The sequence below is a fragment of the Sinocyclocheilus rhinocerous genome, unplaced genomic scaffold (genome assembly GCF_001515625.1).
Source record: "Sinocyclocheilus rhinocerous isolate Xijiao unplaced genomic scaffold, SAMN03320098_v1.1 scaffold574, whole genome shotgun sequence".
NCBI classification, from domain to species: domain Eukaryota; kingdom Metazoa; phylum Chordata; class Actinopteri; order Cypriniformes; family Cyprinidae; genus Sinocyclocheilus; species Sinocyclocheilus rhinocerous.
Window position 1 is genome coordinate 911,745 of NW_015659919.1, and position 13,113 is coordinate 924,857.

The window sequence follows — 13,113 nt, forward strand, 5'->3', positions numbered from 1 at the left end:
CTATTGCTTTTGACCATTAGGTATCAGTTACATCATTTATTCAGAACCTGTTTTATGGACATAGACTTTCTGTACCACACTATTCTGCTGATATGGAGTTTGGAGTTTGACTACTTAATCAGTTATATTAATAGAAATGCTTCACTGGGGCAAACAAAAAAATCCTAAAATAATAAACAGGATACCCCATAGCAGCGTTTCCAGCAGTATCCAACATTTCTCAATCATGATCTTACTCAGCTAAATGTGACTATTAGCTTAACAGCTGTATTCCTTGTTTGCTAGCTACCTATGCACATACAGCGTACAATGTTAAAAATGTTCTACATTATGAACCTTAACCCAAAAACCTTTAGCTTCATACACTGTAGATAATTGTGATCCTGCCTGTGGAAACCCAGCTAAAGTTTTTTTTTTTTTAAACAGTGGATGAGTAATTCACTCAGTAATTTGCTTAATAAAAATCTCATTTGAGATCGTTTTGACAGACAGTTTAGTTAAGTTTAGTGTGGCAAATGGTGGCAAAATAATTAAATAATAATTTGCGTGCAGTGTATCTGGTTGCCATGACAACCTCATGCCGCTTCCTGCTGCTGCTCTATGTAATCAGAGTATGAATTTGTAGCTTTATTTGTAACTCTTTGGTAGATACATTTATAATTTCTATTACATTACTACTACTACTGTTACTACTAATAAAACACGATCTCTGGGGGCCCCAAAAGTGCGTGGGCCCTTAGAATCATCCTAACTTTCCCCCCCTTAGCGGCGCCCCTGTGCCAAGCACCTGATTTTACAAAAGTTAGCATGATTTTTTTATGTATGAGGCCATACATCATTGCTTATTGCTTTACATGTTAGATCTACAGATGTCTGACTGTTCATCTTCAAATCTGTTCATCTTGCTGCAGTAAAAAAAAATTAGCTGCCAAGTGCCAACTATTGACATATTCAGCTCATTATGACTGTGACAGAGAGTGTAGAGGAATATTACTCAAAAGTCTACTCAAAAGTCAGACACATGAATATATCATGGCCAAATAAAAGCAGAGACAGCAACAATGAGTGTTTGTAAGAAGAAACCATTTTGTTTAACAAAACACTGGTAAATCAATATGACAATCAATGCACAATAGATTGCCAAGGCACCACCGGACATCAGGGGTCATGGATCTTCATGCTCATCTCAAACGATTCAGCTTAAAGCATGTGCAGAACACGTAGCGACAGTCTGTTTTAAATCTAGTGAGATAGCTTCCAATGATATTTTAATGCCTTGGTAATTTACACTTTGGTAATTACGCAAACATCTAGCTACTCGTTTTCCCGTGCTTTCTCATTTCCCTGTTGTCACACGTATGAAAGTATGGTGATAAATAACGATTGATTAGCTCCTCGTCTCCCCAGGTTATCACACTACCACAAATAGTACATGGTGACAGGCCAAAAAGTGCCTTGTGCATGAAGGAGTAATTTTCACATTTTCTCTGTCGTTACTGTTTAAAACAACCCATAAGAGCATGAAATTTAATACACTTCATTAAAAGAATTACCTGTGGGCCTACCCTTTGCCTACAGTGTTATTTAATAGGTTGTACCTTTGTAAGTCAATTAACAAGTTAGTCACAGATTTATTGAGCTTCTCATTAACTAAGCCAATTTCAATATATGTTATCAATGCTTAAGCATCACTTCATATTAAAAGATCTGTGCTGTAGGTTGAACATCGATATGACAACATCAAGGACAACGAATAACAAAATACTAACTTCATCAAATTTAATGAATTCATTCCATTTGGAATTACTGAGACCTAAAATAAGTATTGTATTTGTCCTCGAATACCTTGGGTCATATAGAGAAAAAAGACAGGTAAATTAATTACTGCCATCTTCAGGTGTACAGAAAACCAACACTACCCTGCTGGAGAGAGGGGAAAAAACATCTTAAACCAGCCTAATCTACACTGCTGGTCTTAGCTGATCTCTCCAGGCCAGTCTACTTACTCCTGGGCACTTTTCAGTTGGTCAGATTGGGAGACCAGCTGAAACCGGCTAAGACCTGTAAACCATCTTAGGCTGGTTTAAGTTTTTTTTTTTAGCAGGGTTTAAAAACTGATCCCTAATATAGTTCCATATACCTGTTTACATTAATTAACGTCACTGTGTACCAGCTTACAGCTGAATTTCTAATAGATGCAGAACTCATAGTGCTGAATAAACCAGCCACAAACCACTGACAAAACGAGGATTAATACCGACTCGTTCACGCAAATGAGCACGACAGCTGATTTTCTGTGGGTAACTGATGTAAGAAAACATGCAGCACTTACGGCACGAGCCACTGGCACATGCGCAGCTCATCAAGACTGCAACACCTGTGTACACTTCACTAGCACAAACTTGCTCGGTTTTGCCTCCTCCAAACATCTTATAGGAAACAGTCGCTCGACACCGCACAAACCCCAGAAAAATCGCGTTTTCCACATGAGCGCGCGCCGAACGCACACTGCCCGCAGTTTAGCCCCGCAACATGCACGCAGACGTTAACGCACGCATTTACCTCCGTGTCGTAGATTTTGGTGATGAGCGAGAAGGAGTACTGCCTGGACTCGCGGATGTGCTGGATGGCCAGCTGAACGGCCGGCTCGATGCCTTGACTGATGCTGCTCATCAGCGCTGATTCATTCATCGGCATCAGGACCATGATGGGCAACTTCTCACCATCTCTCGTGTACCAGTTGTTGTCCAGGCCGTGCCTTGTGTAATCGTTGCAGACCTTCGCCAATGCAGGATGAAATCCCAAGACGGACAGGAGTAGGCATCCCGAAAGAAAGATCATGTCACATATGCAGTCCCTCCGGGACGGAGCCATGCTACCGAACAACTGAGATCCACCTTCTCACTGTCCTGGCATCGCAATCTTTAGGTTCCTCTTGGATGCTGCGATCAGTCAAAGAGAAATGACATGATATGCAATAGTACAGGCTCTCGCGAACTCGATCTCTTGAGTAGAAATGATGCGTAAAACCTGAATGTGTCCAGTCGCAGGGGTTATAAACTAAAGCTGCTCCCCCTTTTACGGGTCCTTATCAAATCCTGTCCTATCCAATCCTTCCTTTCATCTCCAATACACCACCGAATGCGCACATCACAATCCACCGCCTGTGCGTTACGCAGAGGTGCGCGCTCTCTGATTTGAGTCGACCGCTATTGCGAATGTAAATGTAAGAGCCGAATATATTCCAAGCAGTTGGGGAGTTGCATCTCCATGTGAAAAGCACATAGGTGAGGGCTAGCCCTGGTAAAAGCAATCCGCGTGAGGATATCCGTGCGACTCCGATGCTGCTGCCTCGGCGGATGCGCTTCACTTCTTTCGCGCGCTGGCCGCGCTGTGCATGTATGCGTGTGCGCGTGTGTGAGCGCGCGCGACACAGGCAGAAAACATTCTTCACTGCGAGCGATGTTCTCGCAAAAAACAAGCGACCGACGACAGACCGACAAGGGAGCTGTTAACGCGTTCAATAACCTACATACTATCTACTCTGAGGTGATATGTGAGGTAAATTGCCCACCTGAGCCCATATAGTGCTTTTTAAAATAGCCTAATTATTCAGAACGTAAACATAACCAAAGTGGCGTCGAGTGTCATAAAAGCTAGTTGGGTTCGTTGAAAGATTCAGTCGTGAGTAAGGACTTGACATTCTACAATTAAGTTAAATCATATTGCACATTGTTTCTTTTTTTGGCCATCGACATACAACATTACAGCAAAATAAACACTGCCACCTAGCTATAATAACCCTGTATGTGAATAAAGTTCACTTTTCTCTCAAGTTATTGCGCATCATTTCTAATTAAGCTCAAAAATGTGCCTTTCAGACATTTAGAGTTTAATTAGATCTGTTTGGCAATAAATGATGACAGGCAACAAATTTCACAACAGTTTAACAGCAAATATATGCTTCTCGCCTGAAGTCACTTCTGACTGAAGACACGCGAGATTAGACAACGCTTGTGTCCAAGGTGGTTGTATTAACATATATTAATATTATCATTTTCTACAATATCTAAATATGTTTTACACATAAATTGGACAATTACTTAAGCAGGAAACAAAAGCAATATACTACTTGCATTTAAATAACTGTTTTTGTACTGTATTCAGTGAGAAGTTACTTGAACTTGACCATTCACCATTCATTTTTTTATTAAAGAGGTTCACATATTCAGATGTGCCCTGCATGACATGCTGTACTTAATACTATTTTAAACATAATTTCCTATTTTTTATAAATTATTATACATGCAGTTTTTCATGAATAAATATTACGTGAGAGACTACAAGGAATATTAATACTTCTAAAATTTCACTTGTCACACCAGCAGGACTATTTAAGTGAACTGCAAAAATGGATGGATGGATAGATAGATCGATCGATAGATAGATAGATAGTTTGATTGATTGATTGATTGATTGATTGATTCACTGCATCATGGTGGAGGCCTAACACCATTAACCAAGTATGATACCAATGATACGAGCATATAAATAAGAGTACCATACAGCCCTATAATACAGTAATTCATAAAAACAGCCCAGCAGAGGAGTGCACTATCAGCATATTGGTAAACTGAGGGCTCTTGTCTTACTGGTTCGATCACTATACAGAGACTCTGTACATAGCTTTGCTGACGTCTTTCACCACTGTCTGTGTTGCTTTCTGTTGTGTGATTTCCAGATGAAGAAATAGGTCAAGTTGTTGTCCCATCTGTTTGCTTTATGCAAGACACCTCCCTCCTTTCAGCTAGAGAATATGATAAGAATCAGGCACAAATGTGGTGGATTAAAATACTGGGATGCTCAGAACAGAAAGTGGGAAGATCAAGACAAACGATTATAGAAATTTTGCCTTGTATTGGCCAACAAAATAATTTGATTAAATTACAAATTATTTTAGTTTATATTATACACATCTGTGTGATTTACAAATAATTTAGATTGCATTATATTTAATCTCCAAAATAAATTTATTCAAGTTATAATAATGTAAAATAAAATTAAATATAAAATAAAAAAGTGTAATATTGTGAAATATCAATTGCTAAATTGCAAATTTTCTATTTACAATTTCTATTTAGATGCATTTTAAAATGTAATTTATTCCTGTGATGGCAAAGCTGAATTTTCAGCGGCATAGAATTTTCATTTTAATATGCTGATTTGCTGCTCAAAAGATATGTATTATTGTTATTAACATTGAAAACAGTTGTGCTGCTTGAGATGTTTGTGAAAACCATAATACATTTTTCACAATTCTTTGATGAATAAAAAGTTCAAAAGAACAGCATTTATTTGAAATAGAAATCTTTCGTGTCATTGCAAAAGTCTTTGACACGTTATCCTTACCGAATAAAAGTATGAATTTCCTTAAAAATAAAAAATAAAATGGTACTGACCCCGAACTTTTGACGGCAACTATTGTGAGATACATACAGTATATTGTCAAAAATATATTGTGAGATTTTATTGTATAGATGGAAACAACATAGATACACAATTATCCTTTATTATATCAACGTACACACTAAATTAGTAAATAAGTACATCTGAAGATGTATATTTATGGTGAAATGTGTCAAAGAACCTGGGTGCATTAATGTCCTGAAGATCCTGTGAAGTCCACACTTGATGCAGGTGAACACACAGCTATCTGCCGACTTGCCACACACACTCACAGTCCTGTCTGACATGTCTCCACTTAATAGAGATTAATGGGACATTCTTCAGTGCAGCACTGACAATGCATTCCTGCTGGATGCATCCTGAATTTTGAATGTCATATATTCAAAAAAGCGTGAATGAAAAATGAAGCCTTATGAAGTACCCATGCCAAGATCTAACCATTTATTAAGGAAATGGTTTCATAAAATGTTATCAAATGTAAGTGATAATTTTATTCCTGTGATGGCAAAGCTGAATTTTCAGCGGCATAGAATTTTCATTTTAATATGCTGATTTGCTGCTCAAAAGATATGTATTATTGTTATTAACATTGAAAACAGTTGTGCTGCTTGAGATGTTTGTGAAAACCATAATACATTTTTCACAATTCTTTGATGAATAAAAAGTTCAAAAGAACAGCATTTATTTGAAATAGAAATCTTTCGTGTCATTGCAAAAGTCTTTGACACGTTATCCTTACCGAATAAAAGTATGAATTTCCTTAAAAATAAAAAATAAAATGGTACTGACCCCGAACTTTTGACGGCAACTATTGTGAGATACATACAGTATATTGTCAAAAATATATTGTGAGATTTTATTGTATAGATGGAAACAACATAGATACACAATTATCCTTTATTATATCAACGTACACACTAAATTAGTAAATAAGTACATCTGAAGATGTATATTTATGGTGAAATGTGTCAAAGAACCTGGGTGCATTAATGTCCTGAAGATCCTGTGAAGTCCACACTTGATGCAGGTGAACACACAGCTATCTGCCGACTTGCCACACACACTCACAGTCCTGTCTGACATGTCTCCACTTAATAGAGATTAATGGGACATTCTTCAGTGCAGCACTGACAATGCATTCCTGCTGGATGCATCCTGAATTTTGAATGTCATATATTCAAAAAAGCGTGAATGAAAAATGAAGCCTTATGAAGTACCCATGCCAAGATCTAACCATTTATTAAGGAAATGGTTTCATAAAATGTTATCAAATGTAAGTGATAATCATTTCAACAAATATTCATTAAAACACATGATTTATGGCAAGTCACTTCTACAAAAGTTTGCTATATAAATTATATAAGTAGTATATTATAATTTACAGAGGAAGTATTTACACTATTTACACTAAGTTAAAGCCAGTGTTTTTTTTATTAATACTTTTATTCAGCAACCATGCATTAAATTAATAAAAAGAAAAGGCAAATAAATCAAATAAATTCTGTTATTTTGAACTTGCCATCATTAAATAATTCTGAAAAATATTTTATTTGACATATATTTAATATTTTTATATTTTCTTCCACAACTGTTTACAGCATTGATGATTATAAATGTTTCTTGAGCAGCAAATCAGCATATTAGAATGATCTCTGAAGGATCATGTGACACTGAAGACTGGAGTAATGATGCTGGAAATTGAGATTTGCCATCACAGGAATAAAATTATATTTTAAAATATATTCAAATCCAAACAGCCATTCTAGTAATATTTTTACAATATTAATATTTTACTGTATTTTTAATTAAAAAAAACAGCACTGGCAGAAGAGGCTTCTGTTAAAAACTATTTAAAGACCTTAACAACCACAAACCTATGAACAGAATGTATTCCTGTTAACACTGACTTCTTGAAGTTTGTGTATAAAATCAAATCAACAATATGCCCCTTTATAGCACTGTAGTGCTGGCCCAGTAGTGCACAACACAACGAAATCTCCACGACACAACGGAAACAAGCCGCAACACAATGAAATTAGCACAACACAATGGAAACAAGCTGCAACACAACTAAATTAGCACAACACAATGAAATTAGTGTTGTGGAGATTTTGTGGTGTTGTGCACTACTGGGCCAACATACTGTAGTTCTTTTTGACCTGCGCATTGTCATTCTGGGTGAAAAACAGAAATTTTCCTCATAAGAGGAGAACTGGCAAAGTCAATGCAGCTGAGCACAGGCTCAAATTTCAGTGGTCGTGCTCTGGTGAATTCTCCATGAGCTGCTGAAGTCATTCTGAAGGCCTCATATCTTTTCTCTGCGATTCCACCGGTAAGACAGCTTCCGTCTCTGGGGAAGGTCCCTCAAGTCTCTCACTAAAATTGAAAATGAAATTGCAGTGATTAACTTCTCCGGTCTCAGAGCTTTCATACCTTTCTGAGCTCTGAGACTTCCAGAGCAGACCCGTGCCCAAAAGAGGTGTTTTCAGGAGAACAAATAACACACACTTTTAGGAACACTTTATTAGAGTGCAGAATATGAATGATGTTGACCTTGAAGAATACCAGCACAAGCCTAATCACAGTATAAACAGCTTCTTGAGACTTAGAGTGCTCTATTGAAAAAGGAGCCATGCGCTGTGATGTATTTCCATGGACAAAAAGGTGCAATTGTTCTTATTTGTTTCTGGCACGCATATGTAGTTGGGAAGGTTTCAGGGCTGTTGAAGAATTGATTCTGCTTTGTGAGTCAGAAGTCCCATTTTTGTGAATTCCATGCATACCAACTAGATTCTGTGTGATTGATTCTCAGCCCGTTTACAGCAGGCTGTGTAAAACACATACTCCATGCGGAGGTAAACTAAATAGATTTTGTCAATAGATTTAGGATGTACTGTGTGTATTATAGATCCAGTGCACATCCACCACAGCAAAGTCCTTTACTAGGCAAACAGTTTGTAAATTACCATAAAATATAAAGTCTTGTAGGATGGTGCATGGACTTTTCTATGAATCTCTTTCTATCAACAATCATGTGATGGACTAACCCTAGAACAGGGGTAGGCAAGTTCGGTCCTAGAGAGCCGCAGTCCTGCAGAGTTCGGCTCCAACCCTAATCAAACACACCTGAACAAGCTAATCAATGTCTTCAGGATTACTAAGGCTATAGGCAGGTGAGTTTTGTTTTCAGGGTTGGAGCTGAACTCTGCAGAACTGCGGCTCTCTAGGACCGAACTTGCCTACCCCTGCCCTAGAATAATGACACTTCCTGACCTTCTTTGTGGTTTCATTTATCCTGCTTTGAGACTCGTTTCCTACTGTTCTCTAGATTATATACAAATTAAGGATTAAATATTTGGAAAGACAAAAAGAGTGTCCTACATCTCAGCATTGAGATTTAGAAGAATTCTTTTAGACCACTCTCCATTTATAAGCCACAATTTCAGTGCAACAATTTCCTAGCATGTTAATAATCTAAGATTCACTGCTGAAAGATGTTGTACTGTATATGATTTACTTTTTTCAAGTTTTTCACAAAGTTAAACTTTTATGTAATTTCACTTATCCTTGTGACAAATACATTTTTAAATACTGTACTTTTTTTTTTTTTTTTTTGGTCAAAAATCTAAAAAAAAAAATTTTTTTAAAAGTGTTATTGCGAAATAATATTACAGTTTTTTTTTCTATTAAAATGGTATTTTTCATGTAATGGCAAATTTCCATTTTCAGCAGCCATTCCAGTCTTTAGCATTGTATGATCCTTAATAAATCTTCATGTAGATGAAAATAAAGTATATTCTTTCAGGTTTCTTTGATGAATACAAAGTTTAAAAGAACAGCATTTATTTAAAACATTTTAAATTTCTTTACTCAGAATTATATCCATTTTTTAATTTGTAAATTGTAGCAGAACACAATTTACAACAGAGTTGTTAATCATATTTTAAAACATGGCGATGCGAGTGTCAGTAACAGTCTCTATATCATCCTCTTTGGCTCTTCTGTGAAGCAAAATAAAAGCTCTCAAATTTCTGGCCCCACCTTCGTCTTGTCGGAGGGAGATTGACTACCTCCTGAGGCCTGCTTCCCCACTGACTGTACAGCAACAACCCCCAACAAACACCGTGATCAATATGATTAAGTGTCTGTGGAGAGTTCCAGTAGAGTCCAACTCACTGTCACATCCATCACCTGCAAGGTTCAACATCAGTAAGAGACTTCCACTCTTCCACTGTGCTCAGACAGATGCTTGGCTGTCCTTAATGTGAGCAATATCCTGTCCAAACTTGAGACTTCAGGTTGAGGCTGATGAATTTGCAGACAACTCATTTTCCCAGAAACTCATGCACAGAGGGAGCCAGAGGAGGTTGTAAATGCGTCTCAGTGCTGTGAGGGACCAATTGTTATTTTTATTAACAATAAATAAATAAAAAAATAAAATATCTATATTTTTAAATGGAAATCATTCAAACTTCAGCCTAGCATTTGGCAGAGATGTTCACCTGCTCCTTCTGCTGTTAATGGAAGTTGGCAAACCAACAATAAAAGGTGCTTTATTGCCACCTACTGGATTGGAGTGTGAAGCGCTAGCTGGTGTGCAGGAGCGCAATCCACTTTTTTCCTACGCCCCATGATGCTTTGCACAAATTATGAGAGTAACTTCCGTTTACACTGTAAACAATCAGCAACAGGTTCGCTCTATGAACGCAATAATAATCATTTTTCAAAAACTGGGTACAATGAGGTGACATTATTTTACTCACCCTTCAACCATCGATCATTAAAAGGAAATTTCACAGCCTCTTCCTTTGGCATGATTAAACAGATGCTCTGTTCATTAGTGAATGTGCTGAAAGCTTGCCCTGTTTCGTGCTGCTTAAAATAGAAGAGAACAACACTCGTTTCTTTGCCAGCACTACCATTTCTGTTGTTTATAGATATATGCTGACTATAGATATATTGTCTCACTTGTTCTGACCAGTGGCATAACATTTTTAATAAAATGAAATAATAAAACCAATAAAATACATAAATGTTAGAAAACACTCTCTGTCTTGTTAAGGTTCCAGATGTTTTCACCCTCCTTTTTCACAGCCTCTTCCTTTGGCATGATCATTGTTGATCTTCTTCCTCTAATAGTAGGCACAGCTTTGTGATTGGTCGCTCCAAGATGCTTGTCTTTGTTTTTTTTGTTTCTATTATTCATGCAAGTGGCCAGAGACTGCATGAGGCTATGAAAGCAGATACGTGAGTAGATGAGTTTACTTGTTTAGCATGATTATGTTTAATGTTCCTCTGTAGTTCCATTTAGCCACTTGTTAGCAACCGCCTTTTAAAGAAAAGTAAAAGCTTTTAAAAAATCACAAGGGGTTTTACTGATATATTTTATGCTGTAGAATAAAGTGTGAAAATATCTTGAGCCAAAGACCTTATTTCAGGCATTTAACTAAAACACCATTTAAAAACCCATTGACTTTTGGACGGTGAAACCAGAAGTGCTAAAATGCTTGCTTGCGGGTTTTGGCCTACCAAACTACACCATACCTTTAGGCTTGGAAAATGATTAGCAAGCTACATGTATTTTGTGCTTACTATCTTACAGCTTTAAAGTTGTCCTGCCATTGTATTAAATTTGAGTTCAAATTAAGCGTCCATCTCAGTGGTGAAAGAACTTGCTTAAAGCAAACCTGCAATGCAAGAGTAAGACACCTGCAATGTAAGTGTAAACGAGATTTGAGAACTTTGAGGAGATTTTTAGCAATTACCAAACTTTGACCGTTCTCTTGCACAAAATGTTTGTATGACTACAAAAAGATGAGCAAATAATGAACCAGTAAAAAGATCCAGTGAAAGAAATCAGAATATGTCTCACCCTTCGGTTTCAAGACTTTTCAAGCCAGCCGAATGATGACAGGTCTGAGCTGGTTGGTTGGGATTCAGATCCAGCTATGATGTGACTGACTTGAAGGCTCCTGAAATACCCCACGGATGTCACAAGCCTCAAAAGCTTCACATGGCATGTCGGAGTGAGTCGTGTGGTCTTCAGTCACTCATGGTGGCTGTCGGTTCTGGACAATTAACCCTGCATCCATCCAGCCCACGCCACATATCTCTCTGTCAGCCCTCCAGGCATTCAGGTCATCCTCCTTAAATCTCCCTGCTCCAACTACAAACTCCAAAAAAACACTGCAAACCATTGCAAACCAGATCCCCTCAGGGCCACGGTCACACCAGCATAGATGCCAGATTCATACTGTATGAGCATGAAATTATTATAGTGTGGAATACTGTTCTATGCATTGCCTTCATTGCGACTTGGATCATATCCACTAATCATATCTGTCACCTTTTACAACGCATGAATAAAATGCTGAATAAATCATTTTTTATAATTTTTTAAGGTACAACTTTAACCTTCAGCCAAATACTTTGTTTACCTTACAGCTCTCCATTTGAGCAGATTTATTGTCTGCCATCTCTGCAGACAAGGTGCTATTGAAGCAAGCCACGTGTGGAATTAACAAAGGCTGAAACACAAGGGGGAGTTGCAGCGCGGGAAGGCAGGTAAATAACTCTTAGACCTCTGCTAAATCACAGCTTGTTTGAAACAACTCAACTTCTGGAGCAGACCAATGAAAAGCACTACCATGATTTGCTGCTCCATGGCCAGCTGTGTGGCACTTGTATGTAGTTCTCTCTCTAAGGAAGCCTTCCACACATGCACCATGGATGTCCTTCCCTTTACACTTTGCTCCAAGACCAGAACCATTAATTATGGATTGAGTTGAATCCAAGGAGAAGGAGTGTTTGTTCCAGAAAGGGCGTCTGACTTAAATGGCTGGAATGAAATTTCATAGACAGACAAGGCTAATGACAATTTGAAACACTTAGCAGTATGGATTGGTGATGGAGTGCTGATGTGTTTGCTCTCTGAGGAGAGTGGAACAGACCCAGACAGAAAGTGCATTAAGATCTCCTTTTCTGTTGTACATTAACAGAAATACTGGAATACCCCTAATGGCATGCATTATAGATGGAGTGATCAGAAGTGATTTAGAAATGACAAAGTGATAAAGGTATATAATAATAATAATATGTATATGTATGTGTGTGTGTGTGTGTGTACATACATACACAGGTCAAATTGTGCAATGCTACAAATTTAGCTTTCATAGTAAGAGTACTATGAAAGCTAATAGTTTAGCTTTTCATAGTATCTATCTATTCTGAGATAGATTAATGAATAAATAAATACCTGAAACGAGATTTGCAGAGATCTGCTAAGAATGATCTGCTCAGAAAATTAATATCCAACAAAAGCAAACAACCAAAATTGCAAAAGGATTAATTAACCTGTAATATTTACCTGAAACAAGATTTACAGAGAAAACTTTTTAAAAACACTGACCCATCCACATAATTTCACTCACTTCCACTCTCTTGTTGCCCACACACAATTCAGTGTTTACCCGCTGCTGGCGCATTCTTCCTTCACTCAGCAAGCCACCCCATCATCCCATTAAGAGTCTGAGACACACATCCAGTGACCAGGTCAATCGATAATGATGCAGACTTCTCTCATTAGGAGAAGGAGCCCAACTGCCAGGCAACCTGCCACCATCCTTCTCACCTCATCACAGATACAGT

At 37.7% G+C, this 13,113-nt stretch overlaps 1 protein-coding gene across 1 annotated transcript in view; it reads right to left on the bottom strand.

The window, feature by feature from the left end:
• The window catches only part of LOC107724329 (gamma-aminobutyric acid type B receptor subunit 2-like), a 213,605-nt gene extending 210,239 nt beyond the window's left edge, over window positions 1-3,366 (bottom strand). The window contains exon 1 of the mRNA XM_016533207.1: window positions 2,563-3,366. Coding sequence (XP_016388693.1) covers window positions 2,563-2,874 — 312 coding nt within the window. The 5' untranslated portion in view covers window positions 2,875-3,366. The remainder of the gene's footprint in view (window positions 1-2,562) is intronic.
• Between the last annotated feature and the right edge of the window lie 9,747 nt (window positions 3,367-13,113).